Here is a 24,337-nt window from a genome sequence, read left to right as displayed (position 1 = left end):
GAAGACGTCAGAAGATGGGTTTTGTATTGATAAAAAGATCGAAACATCTGCCGTTTAGACCCTGCAAAACCGGTCGTAGCATTGCGTCCAATAGCGGCCACAGACAGGATTCAAAGCACCAGAACCGAACCGGAGTCTTTGTCATAGAACCAAAATGAAGTTCTTTATCAGCAGTACGTTGATTGCTATTGGCTATTGGCAGGAGGGGCAACAGTATGTGGGACGTGGGACGGACACCAAATGCCAAACGGAGTGTGTAATTTTGAGTAACCTAGGGCACAAGAGCTACTGCAAACATTAACTCATCAGTAGCAGAGAGTGCCGTAAGCCAGAGTTTCAGAGTTCTGAAGTATCGCACAGATACACCAGCCTAGAGAGCTCTAGCGTTACGTAAACAACCATTCGCACTGATTGAATTTTGCAGAACATTACGTGAGCTTGATGTATGCATGTGTGTAACATTGTATTCTGCAAGGAACATTTGGCTAACACCATCGTATGACTACCGTTACAGATTATGTCTAAGGTCGAGGAGATATGAGCATTCGTCTTTTGTATCTTTTTTGGTTTGGACGGCAGAAAAATGCGTGGAGTGTAACAACGGCCGAGCATTAGGTAGATTTACACAGCTGAATTTAGTTCACAAAAACATGAGAGATGGTCTATGGCAGAGAGCTGGTCTATGAAGTAACCATACAGCACAGCATCAAAAAGGATATGGCCACGTATATGTGCTGTTGCTACGACATTAAGAATCGCCTCTCGTAGAATCCATTTGAAAATGAAGTAGCGAGTAATAAGAAGCAAAAAATATTCTACCACTTTGCCACACTTAGATCAATGCATGAACACAGTCTGGAGCAGACGCCCGACGTGAAATTGTTTGCGCACCTGTTACATTTTTAGTGGCGTGTCTCACTGTTTGAATTGTTTTTAACACGCGCATACATTGTGGTTATAAATGAGGGAATTGTTTACTGTACCAGTTTTAAAACCTGCGTTTTTCACTCGTACGTAAAAGCTTTGAATGCTAATTCGCATGATTGCAGCAAGAAACGTATTGTCTGTAAAATACGTAGTAGGTGCACCGTAAAATTCATGATGATTTAAATTGCAGTAAGATAATTAAAAAGTAATGAGTTCTACATTTTTAAAAATGTCGAATACAGTTCTTGTCGTTGGTAATAAAAAAAGTGTTTTGGAACTACATTTAGGGAAAAGAGTCCACTTACATTATTTTACAAAGGAATTGCAGAGAATGCAGTTAATCAGAATACTATTTTTGTAAGCATACTTCCTTAGATTCAAACCATATGTTTCGAGGAAAATAAAATCATTGTAACATAAAACATACTAAGTTATCTTTAAGTACCTTCAATGAATTAGTAATAAACCTTAAAATAACTAAGTATCTACTATTTAAACTGCTCAATTGTCATACAGGTTGCTATCGTTGCTGATTTTCAGGCTAACTGATACTTCCTGACTTATATGTCAAATTACATTTTGTTAAAAATTCTTCCATTTCTTTTGAATTCTACCCGACTTGCATGGCGAAAAGGAACAATTTTCATCCGGCAGGTATTCAGCAGCTGGTGACCGAGTTTGTGTGAAATCTAACCCAATACTTTTCAAGCAGCTTTGTTGATGCTAAATTAAGATAAGCTTGTTGGGAGACATTCTTTACAAAGGGAAAACGAACATATCGGAACTATTGTTTGCGTTTGCGGGCGTGATTTCCATTCGCATTTACCATATTAAAGTTGATTCATCTCTCGCTCTTTTTCTCTTTTTTTTCGGTCATGCCATATGTATTTTACAGATTTGTATGATTTTCATAGCACAAATAGCCATTTCCGATGTAAAATATGTAGAAAAGATTAGATTTCATTTGCATCGGCACGGTTCACACTTTAATTGCGGAAAGCAGTTTGGTTCTATATCTTCAACCGACTAGGTCTCACTGGGACGTATGGTACATGTATGGAGTAACGCTGTGAGTTGGGAAAAATATCAATTTCTTTTTCACACATTACCAACGGACAGTCGCTGATTATGAATTCACAGCGCATGGTGAAAGGAAAATTGCTAAACCATCCAACGAGTGTTGGCCGTTTTGTAACATTTATGTGCTTGATTAAATGCAATGTTTGGTGATAATTCTACTCCTCATTCAACCCCGTTTTTCGAACACAAATGAGATGTATATTGCTGTCCACCTTGCATGACCTGCCCGAAGAAATGTTGTTCTTCGTTATGAAATGTTATGAAATCTGGAATTTCGGACACAAATTTCCATCAATCGGATCGAGCCGGCTTCTCCATATCGAGCAGCGCACCTAACTTGGGCAACGATATGTTTGCGTTGCCGTATCATTATCCCTTTTCTGTGTTCGGTTCCAATCCCTCATCCTTCCACCGAGACGTTTTTTCCCAAATGCCGTGCAACATATTTCCTTTTTTGGGGTCTTAGACTACTTTCCAGTCCACCATCTGACAGGAAGGAGGGGGGATGTGCAAAAACAACCTGAGAAAAAGGGACTGAATTAGACGACGGTAGCTGATCGATTTTATGCAAATTTATGCAGCCCGTGACTCGGACACACGGCTTTAACGAGAAGCTGCTTCTTTATCGCTTCTCGTTGCGGCCGGTCTGTATCGAGGGAGAGCCTCTTGGGCAAGACAGCTGTGTGTCTTCAGCACTGCCGGATTTTAACCGAGATTACAGCTTCTCCGTGAAAGTGATCCAAAAAGACGTCCAAGGGAGTGATGCGTTCCCTTTAGTTTGTGTATCGTTCTGCCATGCGACAGCGACCAAGTAACCGGCTGGTGAAAATGTTATGCAAACGAAAGGAAAAATTGCCAATTTCAAATGACCAGATTATGAGCATTCCAATCCGTTGCCGGCCTGCCTTTGGCTTGTGATTTCGGTGAAAGACCACAAATTTGGTGAGAAATGAAAGGTTTGCCTGGCTGCCAGCTACGCCTACTTCCAAACACATCGAAAGGCGTTTAGTGGACACTGTGCATGCTTTGATATTATCCGTACCACTGGTCCGTAACGTGACTGGACGTGCACAAATGTTTCCCAGCTATTTCATGGAATCATTTGGCTCACCATACGTGCCGGTATTCAAGTTAACAATTTCTAGGAACAACGCCGTTGTCATAATGAATCTTGTTTCGTTAGCTGAAAAATACATAAATTTTGTGTTCAAATTTGATACCAGGCATTATAGACCATAGTGATTTTGTGTTCACTAAAGTCTACTATGTAATCCAGTGGCAAACCGCATTTCATGCGGCTGTTTTCATCATAAATCCTTTGATGAAACTCGTTTCATATGCTCAATATTGCGTTGCATATGCGTGCCGTGCGGAAGGTTGGTTTAAGCTTTTTCCCAGTAGCCCAGTCCCCCCAAAGGTTTAGTTGCATCATTTAAAGGACTCTTCCCTCAGGAATAATGAAATTTATTTTAAAATAACTTTTTAATACGTTAAAATCTCTAGTTTTCGTATAAAAATATCAAACAACATATATTGAATTATCTGAAAGAAACTTGACAGATCTAGACTAATAAAAAGCCTTAGACTTTTTTTTGTGTAATAAAAATAAATCTCTTTACTATGCGGCCGAAAAAAATTATCTTTTATTTATAACCTTTTATTTTATAATTTATACCTTTTATCCAAATATTGAATAATTTTTTTATATATATTTTATGGTGTTGCACTGTGCGCACATAACTTACATCATTTATTAAGGGACTGGTTAAGGGTCCAGTTATTCTCTCAATGTTATTTAAAATTTTCATTTTTATAGAAAGTTACCTACAAAATATTTTATACTACTCTTCATGCATGTTTTTTACACTATAAGGACTCTTGTTGTAACGCTAACTGCCTCAGAAAATGTGTATGCGTCTACTTAACAACGCGTATCCCCTCGAACAAATCTACCGGACTGATGTAATTTGTTTTGAAGTACGCCTGTCAGTTATGCGAAAATGTGTTTTGTGCTGCCTCGTGGTTCTGGTGGAGATATGCGCAAGGGGACATGGAATGAAACAAGTGTGACATTGCGGAAAAGTGACAATTTGTTTTTAACAAATTTTTTCTGTCACACCAGAATAGCTAGAATTTTTGTGCAGCTCTAATTTCCACTGTGTCATGAGTTTTATGTGAAGTTTGTGCGAGCAATCGTTTGCGCCACGCTCTGTTGGTGCAATACACCACTCACTGAGTGGGAAATATTTTTTTATAAAAGTGCCATTGTAAATGTCAGTAGGGTAGTATTTGCCTGACATTTTTTAGGAAGCAATTATCATGCTTTTCTTCTCCATCACGAGATAGCACAAAACGAATGCAAGATGGTATGGGAGAAACAACTGTAAAAGCCCCACAGCACAAATGTTTCATGTGCCCCACACGGTAAGCTTTCCAATCCCAACCTTCCCAACACTCTCTCGCTCCACCGCGAAACAAGCAAACATGATCAAATGGCCTGCAAAGTCCAACAAAAGCATCACTTGCAGAGGAGACAAAATTTGGCGCACTAACCGACGTCTGCCTCGGCTAATTGATTGATGGTTTCCGTGCCACCCGTTCGCACCGTGCCGACGCGTCTGCTGCAGCGCTTTTGATCGGATTTGGCAAATGTCAAGCCATATGATAACCCACTCCCGGGCAACGCCGACAAACGAGGACAAACTTTGACCGACGCTTTGGCTTCCGGAATAATCAATCATTATTATGTTTTGTCTGTTATCGTGCTGGCCAGCATGATTGGTTTATAAATCCATCAGCAAACAGATAAGCAACTAAAAGCAAACCCATACAAACACACACAAATGGCATCGGGCTGCATGGTTCAGTTCAATCCTGTTCGACCTAACCCTATTCCTATGGTGAACGGAATGCGATACGGTTGGAGGCTCATCGCGAAAGGGTTCACTGTGAGCTCAAGTAAAAAGGATAAAATGAAACAGAAATTGAACACAAGAAATGCTGTTGAACATTGTTGATGTTTATTCAGGAGGAATAAAGCACTCGGTCAGCCATAATGGATAAGGAATTAATGTAATGAAATAAGATATTGCGCATCCGCAAAAAGGGCCAAGCAACGAATCCACCGAGAGATCAAAATTGATTCACAGTATTATCTAGTTCCGAAAGTGTTGATGAAATGCAGTGTATGTTATAGCTATTGAATTAAAGTTTTTTAAAAATGGAAGCTAACAACTATATATATAAGCAGTACAGTAAACTCTATCCCAAAGTCACCCGGCGTGATCAACGTCAAATGAGTCTTTTTGGCGACCAGGCGCTGTAAAATTATTGTCATCCTGGTTTTGCTCGCTCATGCCATGGATCACCGAAGATCCAGTCGCCACATAATTCATTCGCCAGCCAGGGGAAACTTGGACATGCTGCGGCCAGTCAACTTACATTATACTATACGCCTTTGCAATAATTTTCCAACCCTGACCTTCACACCGGACCTTTGATGCGGTTCAGTGGGAGCTAACGAATGAGCTGAAAATGATTGTTTGATTTATAATTTTGACATCAGCAGCTAGCCATGCCTCCGCACATCCTATACTAACGCAGTGCAGAGAGTGCGATTATCGGCACCAACAGCGGTAACGAACATAATTCAATTACAGCAACGTGGGTTACTGCCACTGAGCCCCATCGATGAGCGAGAACGCGACTGTGCCCGGTTCTCACACCCACAAGAGGGTGATTGAATGGTGGTCCGGTGAATGACGAATGTTTCCCACGGCAAACGGAATGCAAGAAACAATGTATGCTTGGCTGCTTCTGAGTTAGTCAGCGTATGTTCGCTCGTGTATATTCAGAAGGATGAAATTGCGCTTTTTTCCATTGCTTCTTCACGTCATACAAACGCTCTTTCCCGCGTCTTCCATCAATATTTGAACCAAGGAGCGGTATCCTCTCGATCGATTGATAGCTTCCCACACCAGCCGGATACAATCCGCCTATTCCTACCTATCCTTCCTAGTTCATACTGGTTAGCTCATTTTATGCTTGATCGCATGGAAAGCTTTTAGGAAAATGGAACCGGATAGTTTATTGCAATTCGCCACCCGCCCGTTCATACGCCCAATGTTGCTCTCCAACAAGTCACGAATCAATAAACTCCGAACACCCGAGCGATCCTAGTGAGCTGCTCATTGCCGTCCTATTTCGAATATTCGCTTAGCAGATGTTGACTGCTCAAGGCGTACTGTAGCCAATCGAATGTACATCTGTGTGTGTGTGTGTGTGTGTGTGTGTGTGTGTGTGTGTGTGTGTGTGTGAGAGGAAGTACACAAGCACGAAGGTTATTTCAAATGATGGTGCGAAGTGGATTCCAAAAAAAAAAATCAAATCAGGACCGTTTCAAGCACTGCAATCTATGCCATACAGTTGCGCACGAACGCTCCCAGAGATTATGCTCAGTATCGCGCAAAAGGGTTAGATTTCCGCCTTTGGGATTGTGTGCAATAATTTCTGGGGCGACAACGAGCATAACAAGCATTCTCTTGTATGGCACATATTCATCGCCGCTAAACTGTTTGAAGGATCACGCAGCATTTACAGCAATATTATTTATAAAATGTATAGTGCGATAAAAAATGTGCAAATCTTCTTCTTCTTCTTCTTTGGCTCAACAATCGATGTCGGTCAAGGCCTGCCTGTACCCACTTGCGGGCTTGGCTTTCAGTGACTAATTGATTCCCCCCCATAGCAGGATAGTCAGTCCTACGCATGGCGGCGCGGTCTATTTGGGGATTGAACCCATGACGGGCATGTTGTTAAGTCGTACAAGTTGACGACTGTACTAAGAGACTGGCTTAAATCTTAGCAAATCTTAGGTGTACAAAAATTCCTTTCATTTTTATCGCCATTTTTGAACGTTGCTTCAAAATGTGTAACAATACACAAAATTTTTATCAATTGAAACGATTCTATAAAAAAAACATTGTTAATACATGTCTTATTGCACTCCCGAGGCATCTGGCAATTACAGTCGAAACTTATCACCGTCGTTTATCAATTGTTGCCCACAGTCCGTCCGAGAATTTAAATAATTGCTTAATGGTACGTCTTTTATTGCGATTCTAGGTAGTTGAAGCAATATGTATCGTGCTGAAATATTCAAAACAACATAAAATCATTGACATATTTTGATCTTAATTTTTTTTACCCATGAAAAGGCATCCTTTCATGGAAATGCTGAAGGGTTCAAATTGGAAGGGTGCAATGTGTTCTCTATTGCCATAACTCTGCATTACAGGCAACACGCTTTATGTCCATCAAAGATCATGCTTATCGTAGACGGTTAACAGAACTCCCATATTGCCCAAATATACGGATTTAAAACCCATTTACATAAATATTGCAATATAATGTAATGTAATAAAGCCTCCTTCATTTCCCTCGGTACACCACAAGTTACGTCATGATATGTGACTCGTGCTTTGATTACCTGTTGGGTGGATGTTGAGTTGAGTGGATGTGTGTGTGTGGTTTCTTGAAAAAAACATCTCATCAACCATACTGAAGCTACCGATGATTTTTTTTTCTATAACATGCCAGCCAGCTCGGGGCTAAATTACATAACATGCAAAAGTCGTTAGTTTAGGACAGGCGCACCTCCAGGTAAGCTTTGCATTCCATCCCTGTCCAAGTTAGGCCAGACCACATACCGTTATTATTATGTCAAACATGTTGTGCTCTGTAAACACCACACCAGAAATCCATCTATTTGTATGAGCCAGCTTCGGTGTCCAGGCAAGCATTGAGGGCAGCAAAAAAGAATAGCTTTCAAGTCAATACAGATAAGAGGGAGATAAATATTACACACATATAAAAAAAAAGATCCGACACCTCACAGCAACATTGGTTTCGTCATGCATAAGCAACGACCGTAACCGTTCTGGTAAATCAGAGCCCAAATGATCCTTACCGACCTTTTCGAGCATATTCTGGAACAAGGTCGTTTCCAAAAAAAACAGTTTTCCCCGCCACTCTCAGGGACCTTCCACGGTTGCAAATTGCCGAGGCGCTTAAGCCACATTCTTCGGAGCGGGTAAGTTAATGGCATTTTGGAAGCGGTCTGCCAACCGACCCACATTCTATGATGTGATGATAGTGGACGTGGAAGATGAGGAAGAATGAGGCCATAGCCATGAGCCAGTATTGTTGATATTGCCATTCAATAAATCCCTACTCCCTGGGCAGTTCACACGAACATGTAATCCTGAAACGCGCCTTCACGTTTCCTCGGTGACGATCCCTGGGATCCTGTTTACCATGTGCCCAGCTTCATGTTTGCCTCCGCTCTTCACGTTTGCCCAACCAATCCCTCTGCCCCGAGCGAAGTAGAACCAGATTATGCGGGTGCTTTAATTACTAATCCGCCCGGTTCGACCCGAATCGGACCGGAGTCAAATACTCCATGTGCGGAGGCTACCGTGTGTAAGGTCACTACGGGGACTACCCGAATAGGGCTTCGTTCGTAATCGATCCCCGTAACACAACAGCGTAGATGAGTAGTAGTCTGCACAGCCTGGCCGGTTATGAAGTGTCCCGAGTGAATCATTAGCATTCTTCAGTTATCATTTTTGAAGGTTAAAACAATATTTTCCAACATTTTAAGCAATGTGAGAGCATACATTTTGTAGACTTTGTGCAAAGTTTTTTTTTTAAATCAAAAATATGTTTGAACCTTGTGCTAATATTCTTGTTGAAATTTTAATCTTAATTGTAGGAATAAAAATTGCACGATATGTATAGTCATAAGATTTTGTTTTTCAAATATTAATTCTTTCACGTACACTGACTGTAAACGACACGGACCAAAGGTTGGATATCACTGGGTTTAAAGAACAAGATTCAAAACATTTTTTATATTCCTTCATTGATCGTGTTAGACAAAATTGAGGGAATCAAAAAGATTTTATTTCATACATTGTATTTCATTTCATTTGTCCTCGTACGATTTAAAACACTTTTACTTTAATTTTCTAATTAATACCTTTTGTTGCCATGTATGACAAACGGAACTATGGTATGAAATTAATTGATTAAAATTTATTGAAAGTCATATACAAACGTTACAATGTTTGGAAATTTTATAAAGCAAAAAAAAATAGCACAAATAAAAATAGTAACAATAACAATAATTTTGAATGAGGTGTGAAACCAGGATTTAGGAAAAAAAAAATAAAAGTACACATCCAATATTTTGCGTTTAACCATTCGACCAATCTTGAAAATCAACCAAATAGCACTCACAACCTGACAGTCCCAAGCATCAATAATTAATTTCCGCCTGTCAAAACAGATGCACTTCATTGCATCAAAGCACAAACATTTTTTCAACAACCAAAAAAAAATCAACAGTCAAATTGAAAATATGAACAGAAGATAAATCACTATCATCAATTAGAAGCTCGTCCTGTACAGCCACACATAACTAGCCATTAAGGGAACGAATGATGAGCTGACCGGTTATGTTTGTTCTCACTCGGGCTTGACCTCATTATGGTGAACAAAGAATTCGCAGTGGATACAAACGTTGTTGCCGACCGTGTGGTTGAAAAGGCGACAAAAAAGCAACCACATCAGTGTGTTGTTGTCACACTATGGTACTGACAAGAATGCTTGTGAGTGTTTGTTCACAAAAAGACCAACGAAGGAAGTGCGGTACCATTTAGTAAAGTTATTTTTTCTACAAACCATTTCAAAGTTTCTGTTGGCATTTTTTTTTCGTTTGCACATGATTGCATCTGAATGCAATTGCATCAGCAGAAGCGAAAACTATCCACTTCCTTTACTTTAAACGGAAATAATGTTTCTGGAAGGATTGGACCACGTTGGAAGGTGGTAAGCATAAGAAACAGCGAGAAAAACACCCACACTAAGGGAATTTAGTGGGTTCCTTTTCCCATTTTTCTTTCCCACCGCATCATTCGAAGACCAGTGGGGAAAACACTCGCACAGTGGCAACATATTTTCCATCTGGCTGTTTACCTTCCATGGTAAAGGAATCTTACAGTCCCCAGCATCAGCTATTCTTCTTTCGTCCTCATGGCTATGATTTTTTCTGTAGGACGCGAAAAACCCACTCGACCATTTCGGGAGCTAATAAACAAATATAAAGACGGAAAACACTACAATAACACAAATTATGAACCGCTTCTAGGACGCCTGGTTAAACGAAACATGAAACAACACAATTTCGGTGTTACGGAAATTTGGAAGAAGATGGCACAATAAACTTGATCCAAGGTTTCAACAGGACTAAAAACGGAAATAGAGCACCACTGAAACAACAGCACTGAGTCCACGGTGTGTAAACAAAGCTTAAGAATATTGTGTTTTTCTTTCGTTCTTCCTCTTCTCGCCGTTATGTGCCTTTGGACACAGCACGGCAACTTTTGTTTTGGGGAGCTAAGCGAATAAAAACTGATATGTGTCTTTTATCATAGCTATGTGTTGTTTTCCGCTCATAACAATAAATTATCATATCTTAATACCAGCTGTCGTGTGTGAGCACGTTGTGCCTGATTGGGTTGTTGTTAATAAGCTAGCGGTTTTTGGACGGTGGGCGAACGCGCTACAAAAAAGGAAGACTTACAAACAATTGGCAGATTTGTTCGCGGTACCAAGGAATCAGTTCCTAAATAAGATGGTATGATAATTATAAATCATAGTTTCATGATAGAACTATATCAGGTCGTTTCTGTTGATTATAATAAAAATAAATTTAATTTTGCTATTTTTGACAGGACAGTTGTGCCTTTATAAAAAAATTCAAATGATATGGAATAATGCAGATAACAAAATGCTAAACATGGTTAATAGTTTCCTCTGATTCCCCAAGCATTCAACTGACCCACACATTTTGTTTTCAATTTATCTGAATGTATTTTCATTCCCTGAAAAAGATGTCAATAAGCTTATTCATAAAACATAAAAACACACCCGCATACTGCCCTCTTCAGCCACTTTGCCACAGAACATAGAAAGAAACATGTGGTAGCTTCATTCAAGCGTGGTACCACCATACCATTCCCGCTGTGGCATTAATGGGTGACTACCAGCTTCTGCCGTCCTTCTGAAAAGTTTCTAATAGCTTACTCCTAGACCTGACTTTCACATCACAAGCTACAGATACAGTCACGAGGGTCCGTTTTAATGGACGCTCGTAAAACAAAATATTATTCCTTTCCAAAATCAATTAGCCTCGCACTCGGTGTGTTTTGTTTCTACATTGGTCGCATGAAGGATAGGAGATGAGATGGCCCCACGGCAGTACCCATCCAGAGAACCATTTTCAATAATTGAGTCGACGAAGGGAGAGAATAGGAGAGAGAGAGAGAGAGAGAGAGAGAGAGAGAGAGAGAGAGAAAGACAGGAGGGGGGGGGGGGGGAGACATTAAGAATGGAAAGGAAGACAACGATAGCGGATGCTGGCAAGCAACTGTACATAAAAAGTACGAGAAAGTATCTTGCCCGACGCTAAATAGCAGCATCATCGATGAATGGACGAGGTTGCCGAAGACGACTTTATGTCACGTTAATAAAATGTCTTTGTTTCGAGTGGTCATGAGGCGTGGGGCAAAGATTCGCAACCATCCGGGTTTTATGTTTATCTAATTTGATGCGCAGCGACCAGTCGCCTTTAGAGGTGTTTTATCTGCCAGATCGCGCTTTTTATTACCATTTATATCTATCAAGCTATCCTTGCAAGAGTGCGACGGAAATAAGGGACATCGATGGGGTCGGCGGTGCTATTGTTGGATTGATTGAAACTCATGGCAAGGCACAGAACATGGTAGATTTGTAGCTGTGACCGTATTGTCCTCCAAGTTCATCCGTTTTTCCTCATATTGCGTGCTAAACGTCAATGGATTGCCATTAATTTATAGTGTCATGGAGGCGCCTGGTGCTTTATCCGTTCATACGAGTAACGTTGTACTGATTCCACGCAACGGTTAAGAATCGTGGACAGCAAACATTGCACAACAATGAAATTGAAGGATAGGAAATGTAATAACTCTTTGATCAATGCAAATGATTCAAAATGCTACACGAATAGCGAGTTTCTTTCTGTTGTCACTCGTTTATTTGATTGAACGCACGTTAATAAAAGAACCACTTCAAATATTCACATATACACATTTTGTCATCGATGCCATTGAAATTATACAAGCAACACTATTTTACAATGAATGTTTCTGGGAAAAAAGCATAATACTTAATATTGTTTTGCGTTTTAAAATATTAATTTCAATGTATTAGGCAATTTAAACAGCAAAATAACTCTTTCCGTTCGGAGCTATAAATAGAGCTAAAAACTTCATGCTACATAGCAACTCACAAAGCAAAAAAAAATCTTGCCACGAAATTATTTTGACTTCATTTTATTAAACCATTTGCAAAAATCCTTCAGCGATTATTTCATAATGCAGTCAGCGGATATATGGCGTTAGCAAAAAATATCGCATGCATCAGAGGAACGACACACGATACAAACGCCTCGCATGCTGTTGCATCCCGCGTTAAAAAGTGAGTAATTCAATTGTGCCATTTTCACCTGGCCTGCTAGAAGCAAACAGTTTTAATATGTAGCACTCCTGCCGATGCACCTGCCATTCGGATTTGAGCAGAAAGAAGAATTGAAAAATAGCACATACAGCAAACGAAGTCATATTTGACTAAATAATTCATTTTATTTTATAACCTTCGCTCGCAATGGTGCAACTATTTCACCAATCTTTCACAGTGCCCTCGATGTTAGCATTGCACCATTCAATTGATCAATGTGTGACTGGGAGAAAAAAGATACCTAAGAAGGAATAACACACACTGAACGGTTTATTTCATTTTTCACTCGTTTTAATGGCATTTGCATGAATCTCTAACGGTTGTCAGTTATAGAACCTTGTTTAAGCATTAATTCCAGGAAAGCGTTTCAATGATAGTTTCCCTTTTAAATTTTAAAATTATGCCATAACAAAAAAGGAATGGTTTGACAGTAAACATGTTTTATTTACATAATAAAAAAAGTTTTTAAAGAAAAGTTGCTCCAAAAACATAATCAAAGGCTTCAAAACCCTTAATTATGCTACAAAAAGGAAATTACAAAGAACATGTGGCTTAGCATTAGTGTTTGAAATTCATATTCAAAACTGCAACATTTGCTGAAATTAGAATATTGTTCTAGTATTGTGTTTGGCGAAAAAATCGCTCAACCAAACTTCTTATTTGAGAATATTTTGTGCAGATTTTCTTCACTCTTTTTATCCGCTGTCAACTTGTTAATTGACCATTCACGAAAGATGTATTTATGTTTGTCATTAGACAATCAAAATCCGTACACGAAAAAGCACTACCCTTTTTAAAAATATTATGCAATTGTCAACGCAAAGAATGTCCAAAGATAAACAAAACAAAGCAAAAACAAGCACCTTCGCAACAACCTTTTTAGTTTCAGTGCAGCTTTTGTTTCACAATATGATTTTTCTTATTCTAGCGCAGTTATACATAGTACGGCAAATACAGACGATTTTTTTAATTTGGATTTTTATAATTAATGACCATTGAAAGAGGTTTGTAATAGTTTATTGCTACAAGCAACAAACCCACAAAATGTATAAAACGTCACTTTAAAGTGGGCTGCTTTTGATTTGCCAATAATCAAAGTCTATTAATTTGAAAAAAGAACAAAAGCTGGATTAAATGAGATAAGCTTAAAATTTAAAGGGACATAAAAAATAAGATAAAGTAAAACACACACACTACATTATCAGAAAAACTAAAATTAGTAAAACCTACAACAAGAAGTTCCAAATTGAGTCCGGATAGCGACGGTTTCTTACCATCAATCCTTGCGTCGTACTTTTATACTACTTGGTGGTGTCGTCTCTCGAGCCACGGCATGGCGTACATGGCCAGCGTACAAAGGAACGTACGAATCAAAGTCAGAAATCATGGTAGTAGAAAATGGATTTTAAATTGTTTTAAATTGTGCTGTGGGCTGCACTTCTCGTCACATATTGTCCATGGGGAGAGTAGCGAGAGGGCCAACACAACTCACTGTGTTATGGTACCGTAGCGATTGCAATTGCACCGAATCACAAGCTCAGCTGGAACGCGCGAATAACCGTACGCTAGTGGGTCGATGGATATCTATGTCTAGATTCGGTCTGGTCTGGATTCGGATTTGTGCCGGAAACCAACACAAAGACACACACACATACATACTTACATACACCCTGTTGGCTTTCTGTCCCTTCGAATCATTCTAAGAGAAAATCTAGATTCGAAGACACATTATGGATCCATTCCCACTGCCAACGAAACGAACCATTGGATTAGTTGGAAGCTGGGTGAGGTTGGTCAGTGAAGGTTTCGGAAACGAGAAAACATTTTTTTCCATTTCAACTTTGTGCCAGTCTTTCTATTGCATTTTACCCTTATTTACCGATGCCGGTGCAGCATCTTTGTGTAACCACTTTTTTATACGTTATGTATCTTCTCATTTCAATTACTATGGTTGGAAACCGTAATGGAAGCAGGAAATTCGAAATTTATCGCTACCAGTTTTTCATTAGTGGTCACGGATTATCGGGAGCATTTGGTCCGGAATCGGTTGCGTGAGTGACACATGCCATTACTGTTTGGATGCCAGATGTAACACGACATAAGGAACAAAATTAAAATATTTTTCCATTAGTTTTTCGTTTCTTTTGATATTCGATTCCAGATAGGGTCCAATGTTGTGGCGTATTCTTTAGTGAATGCTGTCGTAACTATATTTTTAGCGCACTGTTCGAGTGCACCACTTTAAACAACTAACTAACGAGCACATTTTGTGTGTTTTGTTTTCCTTTCAGTTACTAAATTCATCAAAACAGGTATTGCCGACAAAAACGATTACCCACTCTATTTCGAGAAAGTTATCTATGAGGCGGACATCGACGAGAATGTGGAAATCAATCACAACTTTCTTAACGTCACCGCAAAGACGCACGGTGAGGGTAAGTGTTATGATATAGTTTCGTGAAATACTATGACAAATTTCCTCAAATAAATGTAAAGCATCGAAAAGAACGCTTAACACAGACACTTGTTACTCGTGCAGCCAAAACAATTCTCCCCGTTTATTCCAATTCCATCTCCTTTTATACACATTTTGTTGGTCGCGTTCTCATAACTGTCTCACTCTTGTTTCCCTCGGATTCTTTCTACTTTGCCTGTGGTACATTTTACTACGGTACGTTTGTACAGCGGCACGTACTAGCAAAAATAAACCTAACATAAATGTAAGGAAAAATGTTAAAGTAAATTGTAAAAATAGTATTTTTTATATTTTTGACGCATTTTAGACCATTTGATTCATGTATTAAAAACAACATCCCTTTATCTTGAAGGAATTCATCACGAAAACAGATGAAAATGTTTTGCCAAATATTTGCCTCTGAATTCAAACTTGTTTTTATAATCTCTGATAAGGGCATCTAAGCATGAACCCCTGAACATGGACGAAGCGATCAGCCCTGTGTCCCAGTAAAAAAAGCTTTCCTCATTTTATCCCAAAATTCGTTGTTTTTCCGAAACCCGTGGGAGTGCACGAAGCCGGCCTGTGCGAGAAGTCTTGTTTTCTTTCACTTTCTGTGCACTTTCCTCATTTTGGGACCGTTTTCGTGAGTAGCCTTCAGCTGTAATGCATTCGTGTATGTACGTCTTTACATGAAGTATGAGGTTTTCCTCTGTTTGTTTGGATGTATGTGTGGGTGTTTAGGTGGGTTTGTTTGTTAATGTGTGTGCGCGAAGGTACCATACCGTTATTCGTACTTGCTACTTTCTAGTAAGCAAACAAAACTTTAAGTATGTTTACTGTTTTCCTCCACCAAAGCGAACTTCATTTTTTGGACGCATTCTCAGTGCTAGAAGCTTACTAGCTCTTCAGTGGCTGTTGTTTGTTTGGAGATGAAACGCACTCGAAGGGAAAAACAAAGCATTTAAGAGCAAGATTTTTTTCCTAACCCTGTTTGTTTTTTGTGATGTTTGAAGTTGTGTACTTTCTAATAATGATAAAAATAACTAACTCAAAAAATAAAATAATAGTTGAAATTGGGATTTTTTTATTGAATGTGACTGACATCAAACCTTCTACATTGAAAACGTTAAGTACGATTACACGTAGAGATATTTATTTATCTCTCTATAGTATTGATTCAAATTTGAGAAAAACGCGTTGATAAACCTGTAAGGCACTTATTATATCCTCTCAAATTTAATTTATTTGTCTCTTCGGTACTCTCACAGACCTAACCATACAAGCTTTGTGTTTAAAAGAAATGTTAATTAAACATTAACCATATCTTTAAAAAAAATCAGCATGGCTAGCATTTGAAGAAAGTTTATGGTTGAGCCATGAACAGCAAATCTCGGAACTATTCTTCTCTTGTTCTGTAGCGAATATCATCCACAAAAATGGTATGCTAAAGCAGATAATGTTTATTTATTCATTTATTTATTTTTATTTTATTAATTGCTCGGCCACGTTGGGTTACAGCAATAGTGCTTACTGACTATAGTATACAATTATTCACGAAGGAGTTGGAAGGAGTTTATGGTACGGAAAAGGAGCGAAGACGGGATCGGTAGACAGGATAGGATATGTTGAAATCGAACAGATCAGAAGTACTATTAAAAGACGACATAGCTCTTACAAAAGGCTCATTGCGAGCAAAACGTGTACGACATATAGGTAACTGGAGACGAAAACGATAACGTAAGGTGCGACAAAGTGCATACAAATGTAAGCGCGACAGAAGTGAAGGAGTATCAATCGTATTGAGCAATATGCCAGCGACGAAAGAAGCCTGAGCGACCGAGAGGCGGTGCTCCAACTTGGCAAGGCCTAATAGAGTGCATCTATCGTCATACGAAGGAAGCGGAATAGAGTGATGACCCAGCGACCTACGAAATACGATCCTTGTAAAACGTCTCTGGATCCTCTCAATCCTTTGGAGCAGAGATAGTTGAACAGGAGACCAGATGACACAGGCATATTCCAGTACGGAACGGACCCAACAACAATAAAGGGACTTAAGACAAAAAGGATCACGAATTTCAGTGGACATGCGACAAATATAACAAATATAAGACTTTTGTTGGCCTTGTTGATGACATAGTCCGTGTGCTCCTTGAAAGAAAGACTCGGGTCAAAGAAGACGCCAAGATCCTTAGACAAGGACGCACGGGGAATAGGGGCATCACAGACACTATAAGCATGAGTTATACTTGTAGAAGATCGGAAGAAAGACAAGACGGAACATTTTTCAGGACACAGGACTAAACCGTTAGAAGCACACCATGTAGAGAATTTACAGAGCCAGGATTGAAGGAATGTTATACTCTCAAAGTAATCCAAGACGCAACGTTGATATTTGAAGATTTTAAAGTGAAATTTGCACTCAGTCTGTGCACATTGTGCTGGAAGAGTAAAGGTTGTCAGTTGACTTATGAAAGAAATGCGAATGCCACAAGACGGGAACCATTCTCGGAAAAGCATTCCTTGCACTACCGCTGAACAAGAAAGGAAAATATTTATCACTGAAGAAACAAGCACGACTCTCCACACCACCCAAGAGACACGGTATGCGCTCTCACGCAAACACATCTCGCACGCAAACATGCCGCGAATCAATTGGATGGAATGTATTCTGGGGAATTCTTTTTTGCAAGTTTAAAGAACAGTTTCTGCTAGCGTAAGAGCTGATATTTTCAGCTTTAAGGTTTCGTTTTCGCTACGCATGAACTAATGTTGAATAAACGATGCGATAGAAAAAGAATGCCACATGCTTAAGCAGTGAATACTTTTCATCGACCACAAATGTAAACGAACGGGAAGGTTTATTTTGGTGATCGTAAGTAGGAAATCGTACAAATATAGAGTAAAATGAAAAAGAAAAAAACACAATTTGGAGGTTGCTTGTGGGAAAATAACACAGTTGCTTTATAAAAAACCGCTTTTTGTGAATGCGTACTTTTCCTCGTTTGCGCTTGAATCAATTTATTTCGATTTCATTTCAATTTCGAAGCAGCTTTTCTAGGCAGAACCAACTACCTCTCGCCCGCAAGTATGATGCAAAAAATGCTACAAGCGTCTTACTTTTCCTTTTGTATTTTAACCTTGGTGAGCGGAGATCGAGTTTTTTCAAAAATGCAGAAGGTAGTAACAAGGAAATACGATTCGATTGGATTATTAGCACGAAAAGCTTAGCACTAGGGTGACACCAGCTCCAGCCACGCACGCAAGTGGAACCACACAAAACTTGAACGCCAAACGCTACCCAGCCAGCAATACAATTTCTACCAATCCCGGTACGACCGCGTTTCCACAATCACCAAAACCTTCCGGCCGAAGCCGTAATAATGTGAATTTAAATAAAAACCTTCTGGTTGTAAGCGTAACGCTGCTGCCTGCCCTGCTATCGCAAACTCGAAACACGCGTAAATCGATAAATGGAATCAAGCTGGTGACGTGATATTAAAGAAATGGGGCTATTTTCACTGGCACGGGTAGGATGCTCGGTGGAAGGTTGGCATTAATTCAATAAATTAATTCCTTTACGAAAGTCACTCAAGGCTATGACCATGGTGTGCACGAGGGAGCAATCAAGCTGATTTTTCAATCAGTGTAACTATGCAATCCACTTCGCTGTTATTCCACTGCCAGTGAGTTAATGTGCCACCGGCTTTCGGTTAAGCTTGACTGGCTTAACCATTATCGCGCTGATGATTAAAAAAATGTTAAGAAAAATACGAAGATGGACGCCGAGTATTGCTCCGTTTCTCTTGTCGCGGTTGTGCCGAGCATTGTTACTCGTGCGTAAATTGGGAAAAGGGATGGATTTAAATGGAATAACGTAGCACGAGCTGCTCAATGGTAATGAACAAAATCCTGTGCTATTCCTCATTCCACGGTTTCCCATTTGGGGCACCCAAACAAGTTGTCAATTGGAGGCGAGACAAATTAGTTACCCTTTTCATGTGTTTTGGATTTGTGACGGATGAATATTATGATTTGTGTAGCGATTTTTCCTAGAAACTGCGGAACTCGCGTGCGTGCGTAGACCGACGAAATTAATGACCGTATAATTAATCAGGTCTTAGCATTACCATTAAAACCTGTTAAACGCACTTATTCCTTCAACCATCTAATGCGCTTAGATGTTTTGTAGGTGATGTAATAGATTCTAGGAAGAGTAATGTTTCTTCATGAAGTGGAAAGGTTGGCATGAAGGCAACTGATCTTTCAACCGTTACTGATGCTAATGACACAATAAATTCTATGAATGTATAAAAGACGTTTACGGTAACGTTTTAATCTGAAAATATTGCAAACTCTTTTGGTCTGACGTAATGATGACTTCCTTGGGTGGCATCGTTATGATGATGAGACTATACTTGCATTATTGAAATCAATTGATGTTTAATATATTTTTTTTTGCATTTGAATAAAATTTTTAAATAATATTAAAATTATTCAAATCTTCTAGATTCAGAATCTTTTTCAATTTCCTGAAATTGATTTGAATTTTCCATTTTCGAAAATCTTTTTGCATACTTCATGAACATTAATGAAAAAAGGAAAAACGCCTCAGCGAAACAAAATAAATATAACACAAATGATAGATTGGCCAACTGCAATAACGATCCTAGCACAGTTCTAGCTAGGATAACGATCCTAGCACAGCACAATGTGACCTGCATATAAGTTTAACATTCTTGGAAAATGCTTAACCAAATTATTTTTACTCATTCGCCTACCCATTTCGATTCAAACCAAATCACTCCCTTATAGAGATTTTTTTTTTATTAAAATTTGTATTATTGCTCGTTCTGATTATGTACTAGTTACAACTAGTGGAGGTATAAACTAAAGACTAATATACTTGGAATATGAAGTTACTTTACTCAAAAGTTATTGGAAGATGTTTGCCTAAAAGCATGAATATTGAATGCCTAGTTAAAAAAAGTTTCAATTCAATTCAATTGTACGTAGCATTTTGGAAGCGATGCCTATGACACTTAGTCAGAGTAATTTAAGATAAACTGACAGAATAATTTAAGATAAACATCGAACGATAAAAATTGACCAAACGAAATGAATTAATGAAACTTGAGTTCATTAAAACAATTATAATATTGTAACAACAACTAAGTTCATCAGCACGGAGGTAAACAATAATGTTCTTTTCATTTACACGTGGCTGTAAAATTGTATCATCTCTGCACCAATCTCGAGAAGCAGCCAGCTACACATCCTCACCATCCATGGGTGCAATATTCTCCGGAGTGGATCGGAATAACATCACTCCTATTAAATTAAACTTTCATTCCAACACATGCATACAAGCCTAGATAAACAGACTCGTGCACGCACTGTACGATCAGTTTTGCTAGAAACTCCCATGCCTTTGAGGCGCGGTACATAAACCGACGTACCCGCTAAACCCATCCAATTAACTTCAAACAAGGCAAGTCAGTACGTGAAAAAGCAACCATGTGTGTTTGTGTGAAAAGCACCAGCAAAGGTATACTTGATACGGACATAATTTCAACACACGACACGTTCCTAGCTGCCAGAAGTTTTCACTGCCGTACGCAACAGGCATGCTCGAAGATGCTACGCGCGTATACACACCGTTCTGGTCGTTAATACACCCTCCGTTCTGCAGTGCTTTGCAAAGCACGGGAGTAGATGCAAATATTCTTGAGCAAAGTGAGAGGACGAACAAAGCATGTTTGGTTCGCAGGGAAGCACACACATAGTACAACTGGGTGTTTTAATTATGTACCAGTTCAATAGTGGCATGTTTCAGATTGTTCCAAGCATTCGAGCTAAAAGAAAAGCACAACTCTTACAATATTTGCCTAAATTGGTTGTAGCTCAGAGCGATAGAAGCTCGAGAAGCTGCTGCAGTACAGCTGCATAGCATTTTCTTAAGCTGCTCTTTACAAATATCTACTTTTCCAAAGCGCTCTTGAATTCCATGAAGAGGCTCACACCAGGAACCATAACTAGGTAAAAGTATAACGTATAACGCAACTAAAGTATAACGTAACAGCTCAAATAAAAATGATTACATCGATATAACGCTAAAGTCCGATGATGGTACTCTTGTCTGTAGTTTTAACTGCAGTGTATATAGTCAGTGACGCGTCTTTCAAAAGTGCATGTTAGGTTTTTGAATTGCCAGAAACTAAGTCCGTTGGTGCTTGCTGCCGGAGGAATGAGGCTCACAGTACGTACAGCAAACATCTCCTCGATGCCGTAGCATTGTTTCTAATTATCGTGGGATAACCCAAACTTGCGCCACAGCCAAAACTTTTGAGCTATGTATCCTTCCAACCATACTTCATAGTTGTAGTTCAGCTATTAGCCCTAAACAGCATGGGTTTATGCCTGGTAGGTCTACTTCAACTAATCTCATGTCTTTTATTTCCAATATTTTTAGATCTTTTGAGGCCGGTACCCAACTTGATGCAATATACACCGACTTTCATGCTGCTTTTGATAGTTTGCCTCACTCTTTATTATTAGCTAAATTGTCTAAACTTGGTTTTGGTGATGGCATTATTAGCTGGCTGTCCTCATATTTAAGTAATCGATCATGCAGGGTTAAAACCGGGTCGTACTTATCTGAGGAGTTTTTTTGTACGTCAGGTGTCCCTCAGGGTTGTGTGCTAAGTCCACTTCTGTTTTCTTTGTTCATCAATGATGTTTGTAATGTTTTACCTCCTGATGGTCATCTCCTTTATGCGGATGATATCAAAATCTTTTTACCTGTGTCTTCTTCTTCTGATTGTCTGAGACTTCAGCATTACCTCAATGCATTTGCTCATTGGTGTTCATCCAATTTACTTCGCCTGTGTCCCGAAAAATGTTCTGTTATTTCTTTCTCTCACTCTCTTTCTCCTATTTTATTTAACTATACTCTCTCTAGCGCTTCCCTCTCTCGTGTTATGTCCATCCGTGACCTTGGTATTATACTTGACTGTCGTCTTAACTTTAAACTGCAGCTTGATGAGGTGCTACTAAAAGCAAATCGAACCCTTGGGTTTATCTTACGTTTTACCTCTATTTTTAGAGATCAAAGCATCCTAAGAATCCTTTATTGTGCTTTGGTAAGGCCTATTCTTGAATATGCAAGTATCATCTGGAATCCTCCCACTATTGATGGCTGTTCGAGAATTGAAAGCATTCAGCGCCTCTTTACCAGGATTGCCTTTCGTCGTTTGTTCGGTGCTGCCTCACTACCTCCCTATGAAACGCGATTGCAGTTATTCAATCTTCACTCCTTAAGCTTCCGCCGCCAAGTGTTTCAGGCTTGTTTTATTGGTGGCTTATTACTTTCTGCTACTGATGCTCCTGATTTACTCTCGTCCATCTCGCTGTATGTTCCCTCTCGTTCTCTTCGTCCACGTGATCCTCTGTCAATTGAAACACGTCATACTCTTTATACTTTCAATGACCCTCTTCTGTCCTGTTTCAGGTTGTTTAACCACTTTTACTATCTCTTTGATTTCGACTCCTCTCTTAACTCTTTCCGTAACCGTATTTTTTCTTCTAATTCCCTTTAATTATTCTCCTTAGTTCTATTACTCTCTTTTTTTTGTTTTTGTTAAGTTTATGATAGTCTCTACGCTCTACTCTTGTTTTTTTTCTTTTCTTTTTTGCTAGGTCAAGACTAGGTTTATTAGGCTTAGTTTTTCATGAATTATTTTGTTTATTTGTTAGTATTAAATTAGTTTTAAGTCTATTATATTTAGCCTTGATGGCGGATATTGTATGAAATAAATGAAATGAAATGAAATGAAATGAAATATTTTAATTAAGCTGTATGTTATAAAATTCCCCTTCAGAGTCGTTTCCCGCACCAAAGAAAAGATTTCCTGCCACTGTACCTTATTATTAGTTTGCTACATTCCCTCATCTTTCCTGCTACCGCCAAATTTCATTTGATCTGTGAAGCCGTCTACATCGATGTTGTGTGAATTGTATTTGCTGCTGGTTTAACGAATCTGTGTGTACACCACCTCAGAGCGAGTTTGTTTGTGTACATGCATACACGGATCGAGCACTACCGCAAATATCCCATTTCATGCGTTTCGTCCAAGCTGCAAACCCATCTACCGTTAAGAAATTTAACAAATTGTTGCCGAGAGCAATGTCGAGTCTTGATATTTTCTCAAAGGTTGGAGCAATGATTCAAAATAAAACTGAAAGGCGCTCGTATAGACGAATAGCCGGTATTTCGACGCTACCAGTAATTGAAACGTATTTTCCTGCGAAACATACAACCCGTTGTTCATCCTTACCCATCTCCTTATGCATTGCTACTTGCCCGCCCATGATTGGGTACCTAAAATATCATTTCGATCTTCATAACGCCGAGACTAACAACGCCATAGCACGGAACAATACCGAAGCTGTGTTTCGTTTTGGTGTTCTAGAAACCATGGGTCATCATCAAAATGGGTTAGGTTGCCGCATCGAACCTAGCAGTAACCATTCCCATGTACTTCCACTAGTACATGCGTCACATCCGGTAACGCTACAAAATATTACCATTAAAAGTTGTGCGATTGTGAAGTAATTGCTGCCATCTTGCCAGTTTTTGTACCGCTTGTAATCTTTGGTAGTTCGTTCCACAATCCTACTTCCTACTAGTTTCGATTGTGCTAGAACTATCCCCATAGCTTACCGGACCTCGGTCCCGAAGTAAGCAATCGGCATCCTCGCCACAGCTTCCGCTTCGAGCACACGAACATGGTTGTGACTTTCATAGGCAAGCATGGCCTCCGCTCAATTCGAGGACTCAAATTTGCCAAACACCAAAAACGCGCACTCATGCCAACTGGTACTGCTCCGGACGCTGACATGCCGGAATCAAGGGAAATCAGTATCTTGTCCTTGGCTCGTTATAATCACAAGCAGTACGGTACAGCGTACTTTCCGGTCAATCCGTCTTCTGGTGAAGAAAACGAAACGGCCAAAGACATGCATACCACCACCAGAAGCAGACGATGAAAGTATTTGCAGCGCACTTGGATAAACATCAGCTTCTGAGTGGGCCCGTTTTTGGTCTAGGGAAAGTTTATAATTACGAAAGCTGAATGAACTACCGCTGAGCCATGCGAAGCCATCGCGGAAAGGACGGAAAGCGATTATGGTCCCTGGAGCGGACAAGGTTTCACCTCCCACTCGAAACGAAATAAACGATGTGACGACGGGATT

General features: G+C 39.5%; 1 protein-coding gene across 7 annotated transcripts in view; it reads left to right on the top strand.

The window, feature by feature from the left end:
* LOC1279129 (neural-cadherin) overlaps positions 1-24,337 on the top strand; it is a 273,365-nt gene that overhangs the window by 184,264 nt on the left and 64,764 nt on the right. For all 7 annotated transcript variants that reach the window (XM_061656692.1, XM_061656693.1, XM_061656690.1 and 4 more), the window contains one exon: positions 14,916-15,059. In XM_061656692.1, coding sequence (XP_061512676.1) covers positions 14,916-15,059 — 144 coding nt within the window. The remainder of the gene's footprint in view (positions 1-14,915; positions 15,060-24,337) is intronic.

Source organism: Anopheles gambiae, chromosome 3, assembly GCF_943734735.2.
Source record: "Anopheles gambiae chromosome 3, idAnoGambNW_F1_1, whole genome shotgun sequence".
In the NCBI taxonomy this organism is placed as follows: Eukaryota; Metazoa; Arthropoda; class Insecta; order Diptera; family Culicidae; genus Anopheles; species Anopheles gambiae.
This window is presented reverse-complemented; position numbering and strand designations above follow the sequence as displayed.